General features: G+C 36.5%; 2 protein-coding genes across 2 annotated transcripts; one reads left to right on the top strand and one right to left on the bottom strand.

Moving 5' to 3' along the window:
* Nucleotides 1-7483: 7483 nt before the first annotated feature.
* On the top strand, nucleotides 7484-11354 carry LOC131634972 (probably inactive leucine-rich repeat receptor-like protein kinase At3g28040). The gene is made up of 2 exons (XM_058905595.1): nucleotides 7484-9115; nucleotides 9491-11354. Exons 1-2 carry the CDS (start codon nucleotides 7623-7625, stop codon nucleotides 10974-10976), a joined length of 2979 nt encoding a protein of 992 aa, XP_058761578.1. The 5' UTR covers nucleotides 7484-7622; the 3' UTR covers nucleotides 10977-11354.
* A 1616-nt stretch (nucleotides 11355-12970) lies between these two features.
* On the bottom strand, nucleotides 12971-17709 carry LOC131634979 (eukaryotic translation initiation factor 3 subunit H-like). The gene is made up of 12 exons (XM_058905611.1): nucleotides 17555-17709; nucleotides 17388-17467; nucleotides 16465-16581; nucleotides 16253-16356; nucleotides 16027-16093; nucleotides 14743-14876; nucleotides 14617-14665; nucleotides 14224-14295; nucleotides 14039-14140; nucleotides 13892-13959; nucleotides 13502-13654; nucleotides 12971-13257 (listed from the first exon to the last, which is right to left on the bottom strand). Exons 1-12 carry the CDS (start codon nucleotides 17565-17567, stop codon nucleotides 13200-13202), a joined length of 1017 nt encoding a protein of 338 aa, XP_058761594.1. The 5' UTR covers nucleotides 17568-17709; the 3' UTR covers nucleotides 12971-13199.
* Nucleotides 17710-24378: the final 6669 nt, after the last annotated feature.

The raw sequence follows: 24378 nt of genomic DNA, 5'->3' as shown, positions 1-24378 counted from the left end.
TATGTTTTTACAGATGTCGTAACATGCTGAACCATGACATCAATACAGGCTGTTTTAAATCTTGACAGATTTGATTTGATTTTGTGATATCTCTTTCGAATATATCTCAATGTTTTGCACAGGTCAAGAAGATTTAATTTGGAAAAGGTGAATCAAATCTCCAACAAAGTTAAAGTTTCTAAAATTGGAGGTTGAGACAATTTAGGAAACTTGAAGATTTGTTCCAAGATTTAAAGGGATTTTTCTACATAATTGGTGCAACTCTAAGCTTGTGGATCAAGTAATATTTGGATGAAGATTTCGAAGCCCATGGACTGCTGAGTAGTATTTAAAGAGAGACCTAGACCTAATGAAACCAAATCTTTCACAATTAAAAAATTAGGGAAAGTTTTAAGTCTTAGGTTTTGAGAGTCTCTTGTGTGTATGTGTTTAAGTCACCCACATATCTTTTGATACAGTGTGGTAGACTGGATGTTACTTGAATATTTATCAAGTTATAGTTCTCACTCTTAAAGCTTTTAAGCATAGAGTTGAGTATTGTTCTTGGTTGAAGCTCTTAAGCAAAACTAAGTGTTATTTATTTGAAGTGTAATCTTCTATTTTGGTTCTTTTGATTCCAGTCACAAGGTTTGTGGTTGCATGTATTTATCACTGCGGTGATTGGATGTGAGATGGTATTTCTCATATCTAGATAGTGATGTCTAGGTAGAAGTTGCACGAGGTAGTGATTAGGTGATAATTTTTGTAAACTGGGACTGTTTAGGTTTCAAACTAATACTATTATAGTAGATTTCCTTTCTGGCTTGGTAGTCCCCAGAGTAGGTGATGTTGCACCGAACTGAATTAACAATTATTAGTAGATTTCCTTTCTTTATCATTCTGCAGTTTATCCTTTCTTTATCATTCTGCAATTTATCCTTCTACATAAATTATAGGTTTGATATTTGGTTATGTCAGTCAGCTGATGTCACAAGATTTATCTATGACATTCTTATCACTCTGCAGCTTATGTCTGGTTTAGTGGGTTCTGTCTGTTAATAGATGTTATAACATCTGTCTTGACATTATGCTCTAATGTTAGAACATTAGTATTAACATATGGTACAAGTTCCAAAATTTTAATTGGCATCAGAGCAGACATCCTGGTCTAATTATTGGGTGAGCTACATGGAGATGATTTTCTGGTACTACTTGTCTCGTGGAAAACTTTCAAATTTGTCAAGATAGGAGAATCCTGATGCTAAGGATATAGAAGAGTATGAATTGGCTCTTGGTAACTCTGGAGCTGTTAATGCCATAATCTATGGAGTTAATAAGCACATGTTCAGAATGTTTATCACATGTGTTATGGCCAAAGATACTTAGGAAATTCTCAAGTCCACTAATAAAGGCACATCCAGGTGTTATGGGATAAAAGAGTTCAGGAGAAAGGATGATCAAGATAAAGATACTCAGGTCTCTAGCTAAGAGATTTGGCATGAAAGTGGCATCCATGGAAGAAGCTTCAATGTTCTTTAAGCTGTTTTAACCTAATAGTTCCAAGAAGATCATGGCTTTTGTCTCCAACTCTGAAGGAGTTTGTTACCTAATTTTGGAAGAAGGATTATTTTAATGCTTGATGGTCAAAGAAAAGTTGGATCTAAAAGTAAAAGCTTTCAGTGCAATATATATGAAGGCTTTTGAATTTCTATGGCAGAATGCCCTACCCTCTTCAAGAAATAACTAAAGGGGCTTTGATGCTAAGTAAAATCAAATGTAAGTATTGTGTTTTATCATATCCACAATGATTGGAGCGATATCAAAATCGTTCAACAATTTATATAATTCTTAAGAAGAATTTTTAAGATTGTTTGGTTTATAAATTGCGAAAAGTAATTGCGGATAATAAATAAAGATAAGTTTCAGAGGAATAGGCTTGTTGGAAATTGGTGTTCATCCACTGATTCAATATGAATGTCGCGAATCAATTATACACAATTCAAGCATATTTCAATATTATCATGTATCGCTTACAAAGTTTATGTCTAAACCTTGATGAGAGTTCTACCTTATGGTTTAATTGACGATTTCGCAGCCTATTAAACATTATAGTAGCATTAAGATTCGATACTTTTAGTGAATATTAAACATAAATCAATGTCTAGCATTCAGAGTTTAATAGATGTTATCTTATATTGAGATTAGAATCGTATTTGTCAATATCAATTAAATCCATGAAAGTAAACAATAAAACGAAGATAACATCAATATTGATTCATAAATAAATTACGTATAACGCCATGATTAATGAAAGTACATAATATTTTGGTGAACTACAACCAATCCCAACAAGAGAGGGATTTAGCTACTCATGGTAGCTTGATACATACTTGAAGAATTGAGTTGAATCAATATCAATGTCGATTTCCTAACTCTTGATGTGGAGCCAATGCCTTCTCCTTACAACCTCCCATATTTCTCTTCTATTACAATATCTAAATATGATATATCAAGATTAAAAACTGGATGTCCCCTTTTGTGCTGAGTTCTAGTCTTTTTATAGCAGTATTGGCTTCCTGGGTTCACTTAGAAAAGTGAAGTTCGCTAAGCGTGCTATCTTTTCTTTTCCACTAAGTTTGCCATTCAAATCGCCTTCAAGAAACCGCCAAAGTTCGCTAAGCGAAGTTAGGTTCGCTTAGCAAGGTAAGTCAGTTTTCGACTGGAATCATCTATGAATATGACAAAGTATTTGTTACCTCCATTCAAATCCACCTAAATTGGACCATATACATCAAAGTGTATGACTTCAAGGATTACCTTCGACTTGCTTCCTGCATCCTTGCTGAAGTTGTCCTTGTGCTTCTTTGCCTGCACACATTCCTCACACACTTCTCTTGGAATGTCGATTCCTGGTAATCCTGAAACCATATTTCTTCTTTTCAACTTTCTGATGTCATTGAAGTTGAGATGACCTAGCCGATAGTGCCATATCCATTCATCTCAGCTAGCTGCAGTTGCAAGGCACTTAGGCTCCATCACATTAAGTTTTATCTTGAAGGTTCTATTCTGAGACATGGGAGCCTTCAAGATTAACTTTTCACTTAAGTCGATAACTCTCATCATCTTGTTTTAAATCGACACCTTGTAGTTCTTTTTGACCAAACTGCCCTATGTTGAGCAAATTTCTCTTCATGCCTAGTATGTACAACTCATTTGAGATTATTGACCTTTCGCCATCTTTCCTCATAATTAGAACATCACCAATACCTTCATCTGCTAGAGTATTGTCATTTGCAAATTTCACCGTGTTCTTCATAGAGGGCTTTATGTTGACAAACGAAATTTCCCTTCCAAACATGTATGATGAGCATCATGAGTCTAAGTACCATTGGTCCTTGAATCTTTCTTCATCTCTTGTTGTGATCACCAGCATCATATCTTCTTCTTCGTGCTTTGCAAACTTTACATCACTTTCTTGATTCTTTCATTTTTCTTGACAATCACTAGAGTAATGACCATACTTATGACAATTGAAAAACTGAAGGTGACTTTTGACCACCACTTTTTCCTCTACCTGCAGCACCACCTCTTAGGTTGTTTTGGTATGGGGGCTTTCTCTTATTCGACCAACTTCCTTCTTGCTGAATTCAACCAGTCGAATTATTGTAGCTTTCTCTACCTTTGTTGTCATTCCTACTTCCTTTGCCTTTCTTTTCTTTTGCTAACTGAGCCTGTAGAGCCATATCGCTCTTCGACTTGCCTGTAGCTCTTTCAGACATTCTTTGTTCATGATATTTAAGGCGTCCCTTGAAGCTCTTCTTTTGTCAATTTCAATAAATCTTTCGACTCTTCTATAAAAACTACCATGTGGTCGAACTTTGGAGCCAATGATCTCAAGATCTTTCCAACAAATGATCTTGATGTTAACACTTCTCCATATACCTTAATTTGATTCACCAGTTTTGTAACTCTAGTGAAGAAATCAGTTATCCTTTCACTTTCTTCCATCTGAAGCAATTCATACGTTCTTTTGTCAGTTTGTAGCATCGCCTCTTTCACCTTTTCTACACCTCCAAAAGACTTTTCAAGAATCTCTCAAGCTTCTTTTGCATATTCTACACCACTAACCTTTTCAAAATTATCTGGACTCAGACATTGATGAATTATAAAGAGAGCTTTATAATTCTTCTTCAATTAATTGTGTGCAACTTCTTGTTCATCCGTCGCGTCTTCTACGAGCGATTCTAACCCTTCTTTCATAAGATCCCAAAGATCTTGACAATAAAACACAACCTTCATCTGCTTGCACTAATTCTCATGGTTACCTACTTTCAGAATTGGAAGACTCGCCGAAAAATACTCATTCGGATGATTCATTGCCATCGTGATTTCTTACCTTGAATCGCTCAGTCGGAGCTTTTGATACTAGATGTTGGAAATCCACGAAAACCTATGGAGAATTTCTATCAATCTTGATGAACAAGATTGTTATCACTACACAATAACAATGAAAGAAGAAACAAAATTAGAAAAGGGGATTAGGGTTTCCCGAAAATAGAAGAAGATGATGACTTTCTGCAGAGTTCCTCTCTGCCCACAAACTGTGGAAAATCTTATTCACTTGCAACTGCAAATTTTGTGAATACAAGTCTTATTACAAAATAAGGGTTACTCCCTCTATTTATAGTTTTAGATTGCTTTCTCCCTAAGTCAAAGCCCAAAACTACAAAAGTCCAAAATACCTAATTCTGCCACAAATTTAGGCCTAAGTCGAAATACATGTCGAGACAACTTCTTTAACATTTCGACACACGCTAGACTAAACTATTTCGACACAATCTTTCTTCTGTCGAACAACCTGGTTTGACATAAAGGATTACAATTTAATAATTATCATCGAAACTAAATTTAGCGAGCATTGTTATTCAAATCAATTTGATTCTAACAAAAAGTTTTAATAGATGATTGGATCTGTTGTTGTTGGAGATTGAAGAAACAAGATTAAATTTTGAAGAATTCAGAATTTAAGAGATTTCTTGATTATAACAATTAGTGAAGAGATTGATTCATAAAATGTGGGGGATCATATGTAAGAATGATTGATCTTGCAATCATACATTTAAATTCAAATTAGAATATGAAAGCAAATTCGTTGCATATGTTATGAGTAGAGCTGTCAAAATGGGCTCGGCCCATTGGGCCGACCCATAAGCCCTACAATTTAGCGCGGACCGGGCCGCAAAATACCTCTAAAAAACTCGACCCTGTCTTTTTGGGCCAGCCCACCGGGCCTATGTTTTTTATGGGTCGGGCCAAGCGGGCTTCGGGCTGGCCCATTAAAAAAAGATTTTGGTAAATTTTGGAGAAAAAAGATTGAGATAAGATATGATTTCGTAAATGTGTTCTCAAGTCATAAAGAAAAGTTAAAGAGGATCAAGATATATTTTCAAAATGATGTGATCAAGGAAATGGTTGTGAGATGTAGAGAAAATTTGATAAGTATTGGTGATAATATTAAGTTACTTTATACTTTTACATGGATGATTTTGTGGTATTAATATATATTTATGGATAAATATTTTAAACATCACTTATATACGTTTATGATGACTCTCTACTTATGTTGTATTGCATATATCCATTATATCCTTTTTATAAAATTAGAATTATAATATTGAAATACGGGTCGGGCTGGCCCATCGGGCCGCACGGGCCTTTGAAAAATGGGTCGGGCTCATTTTATGTGGCCCATTTAGCAATTGGACTGGGCCGGGCCAGTCCATTAAAACACGTTGGCCAACCGGGCCGAAGCGGGCTGGGCCGTGCCGGCCCATTTGACAGCTCTAGTTATGAGGAGACTGAACAAAAAGTAACACAAAATTATTAAATAGTCCGAATCAATTCTACTAAAAAATATTTAAATATAGCAAATTAAAATAACATTTTTTTTTTAGATTAATTTTCTTTTCATTGAAGAAGACACCATCAATGCCAGAACACTGTTAGATCCTCTTCATTGAAAAAAGCATCAAAATCAATGAATCATATATAATTTCAAAAATAATTGTAACAAGAATAAAATACCCATTCTCATTTTCAATCATGATAGTAAAAGTACACTAACATAACAACATATACACAAAACTAATTAAAAAATGCATACAAACTCATTTGAAAGTCACAAGAAGCAAGAGTTTCCAAGACAAGACAAAACCTTGTAAGTTGTAATATGGTGGCAAATTTGTCCTTTTCTATGTCATGTTTGTTTGTTGTAGTAAATGTGGTTCACACAACTATATGATCACGGACTTCACTAACATTACCATTACCATTACCTTGTTCACCTATAATTTGCTTTCTTGATAGCCTATCATTTCTTACCCTAATATAGTAAATTAATCCACCAATTTTGTCTAAGAATCTAATACTTTTTTCCTTGTTTTCTCTTTTGTTCTATTGGTGAATTCTTGAGAGAGTGTTTGTTGTGCGATTTGAATCGATTTTGCAAAGAAAAAAGTATTTGATTTAAAGAAAAAATTATTTGTGATTTGATTTGATTTTAGAAAATTAGTTAAAAAAATGTATTCGATATAATTTCATGCGATATAATTTTTTTATTTATATTAAAATTATATAAAAATATTATAAAATAATAAATTTCAAGAAATATATATATATATATATATATATATATATATATATATATATATATATAATATATTAAAAATTAAAATTACTTTATGAGAATCATCATTATATTAAAAACAAATGAATTATTAAAAAAATAGATAAATTGAATTAATAAATAATATTCAATTAAATTAAATATAAATAAATAACAACTTAACTTAATATATCATACTAATAAAAATAAATAAGTATTAAAATATATGCATGCAGTTTAGTTTGCTTTTTATCGATTTTGAAAAATCAGTCAAAAATTTGATCCGATCTAAACGAGTTTTATAAAAAAGAATCCAAACAACATTCAAAATCATTCGATTTTTTATAGTTTTCAGTTTTTTTTAACTGTTTGCAGTTTTTATTTGGAGCAGATTGAATTTGAACACCTCTAAACCTAATTGTTTACATCTCTAAAACCTTTAAATTTAAAATTCATTATATCCTTCTCTCTGGTCATATTTATAAGAAAACGTTTACATTTTATTATTAAATAATTAATGTATCTGATCTATCTATATATTATCTAAATATATTAATTATTCAATGTATCTACAAATTTAGCTTTTTTATATAAATAGGATCGGAGGTATTAACAATTTTTATATTAAACTGCCGACAATTCTTGTGTTGAACTTGAATCCAGACAAAGCTCTAAATTCGATTTTGCCTTGTCTTAAAATTTCAAGAAAAGGGAAGAAAAAATAATATAGAATCAAAGAATCATATAAAAACTAATTCCAAATTTTGAAATTTACCCTAATTCATCTCTCCATCTCGTGACCAAACATGTAAACATCACTTTCAATGAGGTAACATAACATCTACCCTCCATTACATTTTTCACAAGTCATACTATACTAGTCATCCTCAACTCAACAAACAAAAAACACCAAAACCACACTCATATCAAAAAACCAAACATACTAACACAATCCAACCTCAAACAACATCACAAAACAATGAAGACTCTTCTTCATCACATTCACTTAACACTCTTCACAACACTCTTAATCTCATCACTCTCCAATCTCCAAACTTGTTCCTCAAACAACAACAACAACAACATAAACATTCAACTAAACGACGACATCCTCGGCCTAATGGTCTTCAAATCCGATCTCAACGACCCTTCATCTTCCCTCTCATCATGGAATGAAGATGACATCAATCCATGTTCATGGCAATACATAAAATGCAACCAACAAGGAAGAGTCTCCCAACTCTCACTTTCTGGTTTAGCCTTATCAGGTAAAATAGGAAGAGGCCTTGAAAAATTGCAGCACTTGCAAGTTTTGCAGCTTTCTCACAACAATTTGAGTGGAGCCATTAGTCCTTCGCTAACTCTTCCGAACACGCTTCAAAGCTTAAACCTTAGTCATAACTCGATCTCGGGTCAATTACCAGACTCTTTCATCGATATGAGCTCGATGAGGTTCCTTGATCTCTCGTATAATTCGTTCGCAGGACAGGTGTTTGATGGTTTTTTCGAGAATTGTTCTTTGCTTAGACGCGTTTCTTTCGCTATGAACTTGTTTGAAGGACAGATTCCTAGTACAATAGCTAAGTGTTCTTTGGTGAATAATGTAGATTTTTCGAATAATCACTTTAGTGGAAATGTTGATTTTGCTAAGGTTTGGTCATTGAGTAGGCTTAGGTATTTGGATCTGTCAAACAATGATTTATCTGGAAACTTGGTTGATGGTGTTTCAAATTTGCATAACTTGAAAGAGTTGTTGCTGCAAAATAATCACTTTTCAGGTAATTTACCAAAGGATATTGGACTATGTATTCATTTGGATAGAGTTGATTTTGGTAATAATCAGTTTAGTGGTGAGTTACCTGAATCACTTGGGAGATTAAGCTATTTGAGATATTTTAGGGTTTCAGATAATCACTTATTTGGTGAATTTCCTCAATGGATTGGTAACTTGATTAGTTTGGAGCATTTGGACTTTTCTAATAATCAATTCTATGGAAGCATTCCTTTGTCATTGGTTTCATGCATGAAGTTGTCCAAGATTTTTCTTAGAGGGAATGGTTTCAATGGTACTATACCTGAGGGCTTGTTTGGATTAGGGTTAGAGGAAATCGATTTTTCGCGTAATGGACTAATCGGTTCGGTTCCGGCTGGATCGAACAGGTTGTTAGAAACTCTTACAATGTTGGATCTTTCGGTTAATCGGTTAAAAGGGAATGTTCCTGCAGAAATCGGGCTGCTTTCGAAGCTGAGATACTTGAATTTTTCTTGGAATGATCTTGATTCTGAGATTCCACCGGAATTCGGTCTACTTCAGAATCTAGAGGTTTTGGATCTTCGTAATTGCGCGTTGTTTGGTTCGATTCCGGTGGATATATGTGATTCGGGAAATTTAGATGTTCTTCAACTGGATGGAAATTCTTTGAAGGGGCCTATTCCAGAAGATATTGGGAATTGTTCATCTCTTTACTTGCTGTAAGTTCATCCTTTTTCTCGAACTCTAGTAGTATCATTAATTTTGTACGCGTTTTTTTAAGCATAAGCGTTTTTTGTTTAAGTGCTTATGTATAAGCTATTTCTATAACAAAAGATGATTTTTTGAGCATGTTTTGTTTCACTTTTTGAGGTGGTCAAATTGATTCTAGAGTTGTAGAACTGATTCTGAGATTTTTGGATGTTTTTACGTAGAAATTTAAACATGCACCAAGTTAAATAGTCTTCACAAGCTATCATGGACAGCTTATAGAAATAAGCCAAAAACAGCTTATGTACATATCATAAGCTATTTCCATGAGCTCTTTCAAATAAGCCATTCCAATCAGACACTAATTTCTATCTATTTTTATGCAGGAGTTTATCATTCAACAATTTGACAGGTCCAATCCCGAAGTCGATGTCGAATCTAAACAAGCTCAAAATCCTCAACTTGGAATTCAATGAACTTAACGGAGAGCTGCCGATGGAGCTCGGAAAGCTTCAAAATCTTCTTGCTGTGAATGTATCACACAACAGCCTCACGGGAAGGCTTCCGGTCGGTAGCATATTTCAAAACTTAGACAAAAGTTCTTTGGAAGGAAACTACGGTCTTTGCTCGCCCTTGTTGAAAGGTCCATGCATAATGAATGTATCAAAGCCTCTAGTTCTTGATCCACATGGCTTTGACAACCAAATGAATCCTCGAACACCGAGAAACGAATCGTCTGAGTCAAGCGGTTCGATTCATCACCACAGGTTTCTTAGTGTTTCGGCGATTATAGCAATTGCGGCCTCTTTTGTGATTGTATTAGGAGTGATTGCTATTAGTCTACTTAACGCTTCGGTAAGGAGAAAGCTAGCGTATGTTGAGAATAGTTTGGAAAGCATGTGTTCGAGTTCCTCAAAATCGGGAGCACCGGCCACAGGTAAACTCATTCTTTTTGATTCACAATCCTCGCAAGATTGGATCAGCAATCCGGAAAACTTGCTCAGCAAGGCATCTGAGATTGGCGAAGGAGTTTTCGGAACGGTTTATAAAATTCCGTTAGGATCGCAGCAAGGAAGAAATGTCGCAATCAAGAGGCTCGTCACATCAAACATAATCCAATTTCCGGAAGACTTCGACAGGGAAGTTAGAATTCTAGGCAAAGCCCGACACCCGAATTTGATAGCATTGAAAGGATACTACTGGACTCCTCAACTTCAGCTTTTAGTATCCGAATTCGCACCGAATGGTAACTTGCAATCCAAGCTACATGAAAAGCTTCCGTCAAGTCCTTCACTTTCTTGGCCTAACAGATTCAAGATTTTACTCGGAACAGCAAAGGGACTCTCACATTTGCACCATTCATTCCGGCCACCAATCATTCACTACAACATAAAACCGAGCAACATCTTACTCGACGAAAACTTCAACGCGAAGATATCCGATTTCGGGCTAGCCAGGCTTTTAACAAAGCTAGACAAGCACGTGATGAGTAACAGGTTTCAAAGTGCGTTAGGCTACGTGGCACCCGAGTTAGCCTGTCAGAGCTTAAGGGTCAATGAGAAATGCGACGTGTATGGTTTTGGCGTGATGATACTCGAGTTAGTGACGGGTAGGAGGCCGGTGGAGTACGGTGAAGATAATGTGTTGATATTGAATGATCATGTGAGGGTTTTGCTTGAACATGGCAATGTTTTGGAGTGTGTGGATCCAAGTTTGATGAATGAGTATCCTGAAGATGAGGTTTTGCCTGTTTTGAAGCTGGCAATGGTGTGTACGTCTCAAATACCGTCTAGCCGTCCTACGATGGCCGAAGTTGTACAAATATTGCAGGTCATTAAAACTCCGGTTCCTCAAAGGATGGAAGTGTTTTAACGCGATTCGTATGCGTCTATGTTTAGTTAACTTCAATGGTTTTAAATTGCGGTCGTGGTTATGCTGCAAACCTTTATATTGCGGCAAAAACGGGCCTAGACTTCAAAAACGGTTGTGTTGTAGTTGCGGACCGCAACTTAGAACTATGTCGGGTACATAAAGTCTTCTTTGCTATTAAGGTTGTTGTCTTTTTTATTCTCTTTTACTTCTTGTTATGTATCTTATTTTAACTCTTCTGTATAATTTAGTTTATGTGAATTCTAGTTCATTGAGTATAAATATGTAATTCTCTATAATGAGTGTATTGTTCCCTGGATTTATATACTCTGACTGTACACTTCCATAGATGTAATTTGTTTTTCCATTATTATTACATTTGGACTTAGATAGTGGAGTATCTTTGCGCCAAATCATTCTGGTCTAAAGAAAAATCTAACTAGGAGGACTTTGAAATTTGAGTCATCCACACTACAAATCTAAACAAGCTTGTCAGGAAATTTAACCTTAGGAATAATTATTTTGTTGGACAGGTTGCACAAATTAGAAACGACGTGCTAAATAGTAATAGAGGGTGCCATTTATGAAATCTCTCACCTTAACATTTAGAATCAGACCAAAGTCAGACTAGAGTCAGTAGAAAGAGCACTCTTTAACTAGTTATCAAACAAAAAAAATCAATAAAACTTTCATCAGCAACAAAACATTTATAGTTATCATTCACATGTGGATTTTTTCTTTGGATCATGCTAACATGTGTCCTAACATGTGTCTTTAGGACACATGTTAAGGATATTATAATTAGAAAAAGTTAAAAGTAATTAAATGTAATAAAGTCATATTTAAAATTTTGATACATTGAATGCACATGTTCCAAGAAAATATTTCTATAAATAGCTTATGAACTTGTGCTCTTGGGACACATGTTAACTTTTTCCTTTTTCTTTTAATTCCTCCCCCAAGTAGAGGAGGGAATGTGACATTGAATAAAACACGTTTTCCTAATGACACTAAATCTAAGAACAAACACATTGGTTTTGTGAACTAAGGAGTTCCTACCCTAGTTTAACCATTTATGCTTCAGTGATGTCACTTAGGGTTAGGGTTAAAGACCTAATGTCCAAACCTACTTCAAGAGTGGGAGTCTTAAACTTATCCAAGCCACAATGACAAATTTTATGTTGTTAATATCATTGGCCCATATGAAACTTGAAGACTAATCCTAGTTAGATGTTTCTTTAGACCAGAATGATTTGGCGCAAAGATACTCTAGTATCTAAGTACATCATTATTTGAAGACTAATTCTTAATGAGTTATCTACTTATGAATACAAGTCCATCATTATTTGAAGACTAATTCTTAATAAGTTACCTACTCATGAATACTTGTGCTCTAGAGGTTGTGTCATGAATACAAGTCATTCATTATTTGAAGACTAATTCTTAATAAATTACCTACTTATGAATACTTGTGCTCTAGAGGTTGTGTCATTGTTTTCAAATTTGATCCGTGGTACTATCTTAGAATCATCTTTACATATTTTTTGCTTATGCCCTTTTTGATCAACTTTAAAATTGGTTGTAGAATATTATTAGTATCCATATTGTCATTAGTTCTATGCAACATATCCTTAACTCTTGTGACAAACCTTGGTATTGTCAATGCAAGCTTGTCATCCAGAGTATTATCAATACATTTAACACTTTGATTTTATAGGAAAACAATCTCAAATTTTAAGATAAGAAAATAGATAGGAGATCTGCCTTCCATTTTATTATATTAACATTTCCACAGTGGAAGTTATAAACACTCATGATGCATCTAACATGGCAGAATTTGCAATTCTTATAACTTTTGATGTGAAGATTCATCCTCATAAGGCTACGAGAAAAATCCAGTACAGATTAATATATGACAACCATTTACAGAAAAAGTGGATGCTTTTCATTTCACAATGAAACCAAAATACTAGAAATTGCAGATAAGAAAACAAATATTGGGCAAAAAGCAGCACTACACGTATTTTATCTCTCTAAATATAACATAATACACTGCTTACAATTTAAGAGTTTTTAAAATTAAATTGAACAAAACAAAAATTACTTGGCCTTAAAACAACAATTCTCTGATATATTACCAAATTCAACATAAAATTCTCATTCTATATGGCAAAGAAGTTGCATCATCAAAGCATGCATCAGAGTGACAAACAAAAATTGCAATTTTTATTCCTCGTGCAAAGCCTTCATCAAATAGAGTCTGTTAAAGCTTTGCCCTGCAACCCTGTAGAATATCAAGAGAAAAATGTAACCATGATTAAGCGCTTTTGACTAGAGAAAAGATTTGCCAATTATAAGGGTCCAGAAACTAGTAATTAGTGATTTAAAAACCAAACTGGACAGTTCAATCAGTTGGGTTATTTGGTTGGTTCAGTCACTGATTCATGCCAGATTGAAGTTCAGTTCGGTTTTTAAAACACTAAGTTCTAATAGGCAAGTGAGTGTGTCCTTTGCTTCTTAACACGTACCCGTTGATTTGGTTGCAATAGTTGGAAATTTGGTTTGTTATGAGGAAGCTCTCCAGCCGTGATGGTTCAGGGAGTGGCTTGAAAATGGGGTTTGCAGGATCTTCCTCGGGCAGAGGCTCCTCCCCAGCAGCTCTGCGTGACATGTTCTCCGCCCTATGATAACAAAAACCAAACCCTTAATGGAATGAACTAATTGAGGACAAGGATTAGATACTACTGCAACAGTCAATGTCCATAATCGCTAATAAAACGCCACACCAAAAAAAATGCAATATAATTGTTTATCAGTACAAAAACACTGGTATATTTCCATGCAAATCTTGATTCGTAACGTTGAGTGCAAATTTCTAGCAAAACTGATAAATAGTTCAATTCCAGACAGAGTCATACCTTCTCTTCTGAAGCCATGCTTGCTGCTGAGCCTGCTGGCGAGACAAGCTACGATAGTGGAATTGGAACTGAAATAGAAGAAACTTTGTTAAAATGTATTCGAAAATTGGAAAGAAAAAACACAACTAATGAAAACCTAAAATAAACCTTTTGTTGTTCTAGTGACAAGTCATCCATGCATTCAATCAAAAATTCCATATTTCTCTCCATTAGTGAACTGGTTGACAGTTGCAGGCGATCATAATCACACTGTAATGACACAAATATATAAAAACACAAACTAAATTTAGAATAGCGAAAAGAATCTCTAGCAAATAAATATCATAGCACACCTGGGTGACTGGAGTATCAGGTTCCAGCTCAGTCATAAAAGCGCTGATAAGGGCAGAATTTGAAACTTTGATCTGATTTATAAATAAACAAGAAAAGTGATAAGCAATTCAGTGTTGAATAGCAAGTGGCCATGTTGATCTTGTAATGAATGATGAATCGCATGTACAGTTCATTCTTAACTGATGCATTTACAAAAGTGATCGAGATTCTTAGTAATCCAATCCACATGATGATTGTGTTTATGATTTTTCATGTTTTCGTCACATTAATATGATTTAGTAGCACATACATGTTCTATATTTAAGGAATTAAATAAAATAGCAATTTATTAGTAGAGAGATAATGTTGTCAAATGCTTAAAGGTTACAACAGCAAAGTTCGAGGAAGCTTACGGGTATTTCCTCAAAGATATCCACCCATGATAAGTTTTTCTCCCTCAATCTATTTCATAAGACAGAAGATTAGTAAAGCAAATAGTTCAACTTAAAGAATACATTGATCCAGAGGAAAATTCATACTTTTCCCCAATGAAGTTATTGCTGCGATACAGTTCCATGAATGAGTCTGAGAGCTTCAAGGCCTTCAAAGCTAGGACACCTTGATCAGCCCTTGATGGGTCATATATTATGCAAACACAGCGTCTAATATTCTCCTGAAAAACATTAATGTTTAAGAAAAAGTCATTTACCTGATTATAGAATTCTAGTACAGTTATTACAGCAACTGCATCCAATATGAAAAACCACCATTATCAATACTTTACGATAAGTTTTTAAGAAACAGAAAACTTAGACAACGTAAGCAGCATGAAATTCTCATAATTTGGTTATAATGGACAAGTATACTTTTGGTTCACAAAACTATCTATTCTAGTCAACTTCCTACATTTTCATTAGCACATACATCCATCTTGGAACAGAACAATGCAATAAGCACGTGCTAAATTCTCAGTTAACTAATAGAGGAAATTTTCATCTGATTGTCTTGAATACGAATGACACGCTTCCTCTACATCATGATAATTACCCAATAAACTGTAATAATCTTCTGTGGTGCTACCACCAAGATATGCAGAATCGCGGATTGGATAGTAGGATAATGCAATCCAACGTCTCAATCCTCTTCCACCGTATGTCACGTTGATTCGTATTGAGCCGGATCGTCTGAATCTTTCAAGTTGGTGCAATGGATCAATATGAAATTTGATGTGTTGGTTCGGGTTTTTGAGGGGGAACTTTTTTTAAAATATATCAGGTCCGGGTCAGATTTGTTAACCTCGGTTAGGAAAAGAAACTAATCATTTTCTTTTTTACTCCAGTTATACTTGCTGCCAATACTCTTCGGCGATAGCTGGTATGAATATGCACCATGGCTGCAACAGTGAAGGTAGAGAGTTGGAGAGGAATAGTTGTAACTTGTAGCACAAAAAGATGATGATATAAATATATTTTCCCATTGTTAGTAGGACCTTATGATCCATGCTACGATCCTCGAGTTACGACCTTTCAATCTTTTCCCGATCTTGCTTGGACTCTCAAGTTTTAAAACATTGCATACCACATTTTTTTGGCCTGTTGGGCATTCTAAAATTATATTTCATAGAATACTATGTAGCTTACTGTAATAAGCTCTTACTAATGGCTCATCTGATCAACATTGAATAGCTTGGAGGAGATTGAAAAGGAATAAATTCAGCACATTCACATTAAATAGTAAACTAGAGGAGCGTTTAGTTTCCACAGTAACATATAACTTTAAACCCCAGCTTAAGAAAAAATATGAAGAAAAGAATTAGCCAAAACCTGGTAATTCATAAAGGTTTCAATCAGCTCCACAGTTTGATAGGAGCCAAGCAATGTAGACTGATACCTAGATTCAGAGAATTATCTCTTGTGTTAGATAAATGATTACAAGTAACACACTTACAAGTAACACGCTGAAGTTTAAACCAAATCCAATTGTGCTTATCAAACTACTGAAGTTAGAAACACTCATGCATGTGTAAAGTGGTAAATTAATCATACATACCATCCAACGGTATTGTTGTCCACATTAACCTCCCTCAAGCACCTCATCATTTCAAGCTGGTAATTTGCACCATCGGCTTCAATTTCCTCATCCTCCTCCCTCATCTACAAATTTTAGAAATAGATATGATGACAGCATGAGGAATCGAGGTTAGATAATGTGAAAAATAAAGAAACAAAAGAAAGAAACAGCCAAAGAAATTGATATCATACCGGAAAAGGGAAGCAGTTAGTAACTTCAAGAACACTGCCAACATCCAACCCAAGAAGTTGTCCAGTGACTAAAGAAGGTGAGTGATCCTTACAATGCTTAATTATCTTCAGGATAACCTGTTAGCCAAAAGATAACAGTGTCATGATCAGAATGGTTTGAGTATTATCTTCACCACACAAAAAACTAATTAAAGATTTCCTTAAAAATTTAGTCAGATTCCTCAAATACTTTACAGACATATATGACATGGTCTAATATTTACCAAGAAAGAGATACATAAACAACTACAATATTCAGATCTGTAGAGTAGTAGCAATAGAAGAATATGAACTATGTAGAGAGAAGACATGTAGATTCAATGGTAAGGAAAGTATATCAGATGGAGAGAAGTCAAACAACTAAAGGAAGAGGAAGGCCTACGAAGACTATAGGAGAAGTTATTAAGAAAGATATCGAAATTAACAATTTGGATAGAAGCATCGTCTTGGCTAGAACATTATAGTGAAAGTTGATTCATGTAGCCGACCCCAGTTAGTGGGATAAGGCATGGTTGTTGTTGCATACTTAGTACAAAATATTATGAAATAGCACATGCGGAATTTGAACAATCAGCTATTTCGGGCTATCCGCAATTAACAACAGCACTGAAGGCGTAAAATGCTACTTGACTGTTGAAATTCACAAAATCCTATATCAATTACCAAAAACAACGATTCCATAAACACATGAAGTTACAAAACAACACAGAGTATTATAGAGTACCCATATGCAAAAACAAACACAGACCCATCATTTCTAATACAAAACCCTTCAAAACCCCCAAATAAAGCCAACATTTTAAGCAATTTCAAAAACAGTGCAATAGGGTTATGCAACACTATAGATTAATCAAATTAAATCATAGAAATGGCAGAATTGATACCAGTCCTTCCATCTGAACAACTCTAAGAGGAGTCGCAACCTCTTCCGTCGCAACAGCCTGGAGAAATGACCTAGTAGTAGCTGCAAAAGACGAATCAACAAAGGAATCATGAGTGAAGAAAAAATCGGAAAAATTGAAAACGAAAATAGAGATTGGTTTGAGAATACTTGTAGTTGCCATGTTGTGAATGTGAAACGTAGCAACCACCGCGAGAATCGATAGGGTGATGGAGAGGGTGCAGGAAGTTGCAGGGAAGAAGAAAACCCTAACGCCGGAGGAAGAGAAGAGAAGAGATTTTGGTGAGTAATGTATTGGGCTCAAATAACCCACTAAACTAAAATGATATTCCTTTTTATTTATTTTTACTTATAAATTTTTTTTGGTTTCATTTTTTAGTAGATATTTTTAATCTTAGGGTGTGTTTGGTTCGGGGTAGATGGAGTGGAGGGGAGGGAATATTTTTAATTAAATGTGTTTGGTTCAAATTTTAAGGGGAAGGGAGGGAAGGGGAGGGGAGCAAAACCCTCCAAAACACACTATTTGCGTTCCTCCAAATCAGAGGGATTTGGAGGGGAGGGGAGGGAATCTCAACTTTAATATTTTAAAAATTATTATAATTACTATAATATCCCCTCCCCTTCTCTCCCCTCCATTAAAATCTCTCCCCTCCCCTCCCCCTCATTTGAACCAAACACACCCTTAAGGTTTGTTGTTTGTAATTTAACTTTTGATTTGGTGTATATCACTATTGAGTCTCCTCACATGATTATCACATGATTATGTGTCTTATGGTTGAGTTATTAATCTGTTTTTGTGCATGTATAAATCAAATTGTTTGATTAAAGTTCGAGTAATATGCTTCTAGCAAATTGTTGAAGTTTTGAATCAAGGACCACATTTGAGAATGGTTCAAATCATGTCAAGTTTGGATTTTGAAAAACATTTCATATTTTGTAAAATTTAAGTTTTGAAAGTTTGATTCAAGTCACAAACTTACATGATTCGAATCATAGAAACAGTAAATTCAAAAATTTCTTATGTGAACTCATGATTTGAATCACAAATATCCTAACTCGAATCAAACACATTTTTGAAAAGTAGGATTTACTTTTGTATGTGTGATTCGAATCAAATAACCCATTATTCGAATTAGAGAGTGTTTAACTCGAATCAAACACATAGGGCAATTTTTGGGTTTTGGTTTTGTGGATATGATTCGAATCAAAGGTTTCCTTGACTCAAATCACATGACTCGAATCACAAAAAGGCTTAATTATAATCAAGGGGGACGATTTTTCTTGGTTCTTGGATCTTTATTCAAGTCATTTAATCTCTTGACTTGTCTTACACTTTTTGCTTATGACTCGAATCAAATAGCATTTTTCTCTCATTTTTTGTTAGATCTCCAACACATATATAAACTTTTTTCTCAAATCCCTCTTACAATGTTGAAAAACATACACATCCACTTTTGATTTAGAAATCACAACACATTTGTTCTCTAAATTTTCAAAAGAGTTTTGAATCTTGTTTTGAGCTTTACAAACAAAATCTCTTCATCTTCAACCTTTTGCTTCATCCATTATCGTTTTGATCTAGCTCTCTTCTTATGGTGTGAGATGTATGATGAGGATCATTATTGTGATTTATGTTTTCTTTGAAGATCTCTTGAGGATTTTAGGGGTTTACAATTGTGTGTGTGGTTGTGGTTGGGATTGACAAATCCAGCAGAAAAGATGGAGGTTCTTTTCTTCATAATTGCTTTGGTAGAGTTGTGTGGAAGCCTACATATAAAGTTGGATATTTCACAAGAGATCTATGTTAGATATTATGTACAAGTCAACGAGGATTCAGATCAAAGATTTTTATTTTCACCATTATTCAAATCGTGATTGTACAAAATAACTATTATATATTTTGTCAAAATCATAGTGGAAGAACAACAAATTTTTAATGGGAAGGCATTGGAGAATAGATTAGAAGCAAACAAGTACGAAAGCGTTGAACTAGTATAAATCCTAGTGTAATCTTCTTTTTCTCTATCTTTTAAATTTTATGTATAGTTACATGTTTAGGTTTATCTCTGATCTTACCGGTTGATCAGAACCTCAAGTAGGCTAGAAACTTTGACTTCAATGTTAGAATCGAGGAAGAGAAGGTGTACCTGCAAGGCACTTTGATGCTAAAGTCAATAAGAGTGAAGAGATACGTGAGAGTGTTTCTGACCCTCTAAAGTGAGAGAGCATTTATAGTGCCCCTAGCGCATGGCCATTGATCCTTATTTTGGGCTGGGCATCCAGGATCAAAGCCCAAAATAGGTGACTGCTAGGAATTTCTGCTTGAAAGCAGGGACGGGCAGCTCGTGCTCGTCGTCATGGAGGGCTGCCCGGGCAGGGTACAACTAGTCGTTGGTGCGGACAGAGATGTAGTTGAGGGCAGCGGTGGTTTAGTTGACCTTGGAGTTAACCGACCACGCGTGCCCTTCTGGGGGCAGAAGAGGAAAGACGTCCTCTATTGTCCCTACCGATTGGGCCAAGTTTTTTAGGTCTTCCTGGACTTAGAAGAAGATTGGGTCATGTCCAGCCATTGGGCCGGTCCAGAACAGGAGCCCTCCAAGTCGTTGCTTTTGGGCAGGGGAGCGATGACTAAAGGTTAGCCCGCGTGACGAGGAGGAAGATATGTCGTTGGTGCTCATCGTTTGAAATGGGGATGTTTAGTAGTTCTTTTGAGGACGTCCTCGAGGAGAGCAAATGTCACATTGTGTTCGACACGCGGGGAGACGAATAGGTGAGTGGAGTCTGTGGAGGTGACGTTCCACACCCGTCTCGAGCTGTGCATTATCATTAATGTGCAATGATGGTTAGGCTAAGGGCTAGGGTTTAATGATGGCCCCTACACTCCCTTAGGTTGCACATGCATGCACACGTGCCCTGGGAATCTGCCTATAAATAGAGATAGTTGGGATTCATTTTCACTTTTCGCTCTCGTTTTCTTTTGTATCTTCTCTGTCTTTTTATCGCCGTCGCCTCCGTCAATTATTTTTCAAGGAGCAACCGACCTCAATTTCAATTTTCGACCACATAAGTTCTTGATCTTTCTCTTAGTTTCTGCTAGTTTAGGCTTTGATCTTCGCATGAAATGCATGTGGTTATGACGAATTTCGTTAGGATAGGTGGTGTTTTGGTGACTGTGAGTGTTTGATGGTGGCTGGAGTTACTTTGGACACCGGTGTTGACGAGAGAGACTAGACGAGTTAGGGATTTTTCTCCCTTTTGGTCGTTTGAACGAGCCATTTGTTTGCGAGATTTATGCATTTTTCTGGTGGATTCATGGGTTTCTTGGGCTTGCATGAAGTTTTTGATGAATCACATGGGGTTTCCGATGCATTGCATGAAGATTTCGATGAATCTTTATGTGAAGTCCAAAATCCAGTCGTCAGGGAGATTTTCCTCGTGAGGGTTTAAGGATTTCCTTGTTGGGAAGGAACCTGAGTTAGTCGAGGAGGATATCCTCGCGTTCTAGGTTACTGTTTGAATAAGGGATTTGGCCGGGGACATCGTCCTCGCGCCTTTCCTTGCCTTTCACTTGATTAGCGGTGGAAGGATGGATTTGATTGGATCGTCGAACTCACTTTTTTCGCCAGCTTTTCAAGTTGAAATGGCTAATAATGTTAAGGACGAGATCACGATCGAGCAAGATGGGACCTCCGAGGAAGAGTGGATAGCTCCAGAGCCTCGGAAGGTAGCTTCGCTCTTTGCCTCTTTCTCTGACGGAGCGTTCACTACTGTGGGGGAGGAGATGGACTCGTCAAATTCGTTGGATTTGTCGGACACCGAGGAAGACTAGTTGATCCATTTCCTGAAAGGACGACCGTATTTGTTCAAGCTTCGATACTGATCGATTTCTGATGTATGAGTTTTTTTTAACGAGACGAGGCTTCGTTTTCCCTTCACAGACCTTCAGGTGGCTGTCTTTGCCAATCTGGACTTGGCACCCTTGCAACTTCATCCCAACTCGATAGCCTTTATCCGGGCGTTTGAGATTGTTTGTGACTATCTTAAGATTGGGTCCACAGTCCATCTCTTTTTTGTTATCTTCCATCTCCAGCGCTGGTGTTCGGATGGGTTTCCTTGAAACAGACGAGGAAGTTGTTCAAGGCCTTCTCATAGTCCATCTGAACGTTCAAGAATAGGGACTATGTAATTCAGCCGGTGTCGGAGATGGTTGTGGCTTCCTCGTTTAGCTTGGAGGTAATGAAAGATGATAATGGAAATCCCCTCCTCGGCGAGGACGGCAGGCGGAGGAGGCACCAGGTCCAAAAGTTTCATTTTGCTTGGAGTCGGGATCACTTTGATCGGTCTACCGAGCAGTATCTTGTTAGGTTGGACCGTTTGTGCGAGGAGGACCAGGCTAGCTATGAAAAGCTAGTAACTTTTGTTGACACTTTCGTTCTCGCCCAGTGTGTGACCAAGGGTGGGACATCATTTATGAAGAAGATGGGGAACCCATGCTGGAGGCCAGTCTTATTAACACTAAGGAGCTCCTCGAATGTTCCACCCTCGGAGAAGCCTTTGAGATTTTTGGTAGCTGTTTTTCTTACTAATCTGTACGTATTTTATTATTTTTGTTTGCTGATTCATGCCCGTTATGTCGCAAGTAAGATGTCATCTACTTAAGAGCGCATGGTTAGGATGGCTACGAGTAGGGCAAAAAAGGTACAGAAGATCTTCAAGAGCCATCTGGGCGACATGGCCTTTCCGTCTCAGACCGGGTTGGGGAACTCTTCATCTTCTCCTGTTGTTTGACAACCAGTGACTTCGACCAGGAAGCGTGGTCTCCTGGAGGAGGCTATTAACCTGACTGGGGAGAAGGATAAGGATAAGTATGATTTGCCTCTGTGCTTCCATCAGAGGGGTTTCTTCAAAGGCTCTTCTTTAAGAGTATATAGGGCAGAGTCTCTGTACCTCGAGGAGCTCGACTGTTCGAGCAAGAGAAAACTTATGGCTCAAGACTCCGCTGCCCTGATGAGGGTCCTGGGTATGGAAACGGTTTACGTGGAGGAGGGGACCTCTTAGGATATGGAACTGAGGAAGATCTGGGCAGCTAATTTGGCTCTCGAGGAAAGGTTTGAGAAGCTGAATACTGAGAAGGAGGTACTGAAGGGCGAGAAAGCCGAATGGACTAAGCAGGTCCATGAGGTATCGGGCTTGAAGGAAGCCAATTCCAACCTGTTGGTCGACAAGAAAAAGCTCGAGGATAGGGTATCTTCCCTGGAGGCTGAGGCGGCGCCGACCAAGGAAGAAAATGAAGATTTGGGCTGGGCATCCAGGATCCATGCCCAAAATAGGTGACTGCAATGAATTTCTACGTGAAAGCATGGACGGGAAGCTCGTGCTCATCGTCTTGGAGGGTTGCCCGGGCAGGGTGAAACTAGTTGTTGGTGAGGGCAGAGATGTTGTTGAGGGCAACAGTGATTTAGTTGGCCTTGGGGTCAACCGACCGCGTGTAACACCCGTAATGCGACTAATTATTTAATTTAGTTAATTTTGAGTATTTATCATGGATTGTCGCATTTTGAGTAGTCGTTCGAGTGCTAATAGTATTATTTAGCATTTTTAGTATTAAAAATATTAATAATATAATTATTAGTGTTTAGGAGATATACTAATAATTAAATGAATTAGTTAAATTTAACATAGGGAAAGAGGTGTATTTCATTTTAGGTGGGTTAGCATAATTGATGAGGTAACTGTACGGGATAAAAATATTAGGCCCATTTACATTGTGAGACAAATTAGAAGTAGCATAGTACACCATTAGGTTTTAGCAGAGGAGTAAAAATAGAAGATAGAGGCATAACAGAAGAGGGTTTGTGGGAGAGGAGCAGAAAAGTCACATAGAGCAGTTGGGAGGTTTCAATCGGAAACAAATTTAGAGCAACCTTCGATCCAAGGTAAGGGGTGGGGTTATAGCTCTATAAACGGGGACATGATAAATCGTATGTGGGGTTTGGGTTATCAATTTTATCTATGTGTTGGTATGTTTTTGCTGTTGTGTGATTGTTTTTTAAAATAATTATGTGACGAACTGTGTTTCTGTGATGAATGTGAATGACTGTGTTGAATCCATGATTCTGAAATTGTCGTGCTTTGATTAACTGGGACGATGAATGTGTGAGTGATGATGTTTCTGCATTGTTGATTTGCTGGGAAATATGAAGCGAGGGTTAGGGCGGGCGCCCCTGTTGGCCAGGGTGGGTGCCCTAAAACGTTATGGGTGGGACGAGGGACTTAGTGTTAAGGGGCGGGGCCATAAAAACTTCCACCAATAATAATCCTCTTAAGTGCTCTAAAGGGACATGTTTAGTATAATTTTTGGATTATCCTAGTTAAATTAGCTAACTAAATCAATAGCAACAACAACACGAAAATATTTAGCAGAATGCTTAACATAATTGAAGAAGTTTGGATTTAAGAAAAGATGTCCATAAAAGGGTTATCGTGAATAGTAATAATAGGTTGCAGAGTTGAGGATTGCATACCAGTACAGGAAATAAATAATGGAATAGAAATAATGATACTAGTAGTGGAATTCTTAGTATATCAGTAGCAGGTTTTTGGTGCATGGCAGTGTAGGTATATAATTGCATAAAAGAGACTTAACAAGTAGCAGAAAATATCCTAAGTTATATCAGTAACAGAAAAGAATAATACCAGTTAAAATACTTTAGGTAGGACCGTTTCAGGGATGTTCCGCTAACCGTTATTTTCTTTGTGATGTATTGCGATGTTGTGATGCGACGAATTTTGCGAATGTTGTGAAGCGCATGAAATAAAGTGATGATGTATTTCCACTGATTATTGGTAATTACCTGTGATATGGGTGTATGCCCCGCGATGAATTTTGTGATTATATTTGTGATGTTGCATTTATTGAGTCGCATGATATTGCATTTTGTGACGGCCTAGATTGGCAAAACAGTGACGAAGGC

This window comes from Vicia villosa, unplaced genomic scaffold, assembly GCF_029867415.1.
Source record: "Vicia villosa cultivar HV-30 ecotype Madison, WI unplaced genomic scaffold, Vvil1.0 ctg.001404F_1_1, whole genome shotgun sequence".
In the NCBI taxonomy this organism is placed as follows: Eukaryota; Viridiplantae; Streptophyta; class Magnoliopsida; order Fabales; family Fabaceae; genus Vicia; species Vicia villosa.
This window is presented reverse-complemented; position numbering and strand designations above follow the sequence as displayed.

Coding starts and splice junctions, on each gene's coding strand:
- LOC131634972 (XM_058905595.1), top strand. CDS start 7,623: ATGAAGACTCTTCTTCATCACATTCACTTAACACTCTTCACAACACTC. Junction 9,116..9,490: donor TGTTCATCTCTTTACTTGCT/GTAAGTTCATCC, acceptor ATTTTTATGCAG/GAGTTTATCATTCAACAATT.
- LOC131634979 (XM_058905611.1), bottom strand. Junction 16,094..16,252: donor GACAACAATACCGTTGGATG/GTATGTATGATT, acceptor CTCTGAATCTAG/GTATCAGTCTACATTGCTTG. Junction 14,296..14,616: donor ATATCTTTGAGGAAATACCC/GTAAGCTTCCTC, acceptor TTTATAAATCAG/ATCAAAGTTTCAAATTCTGC.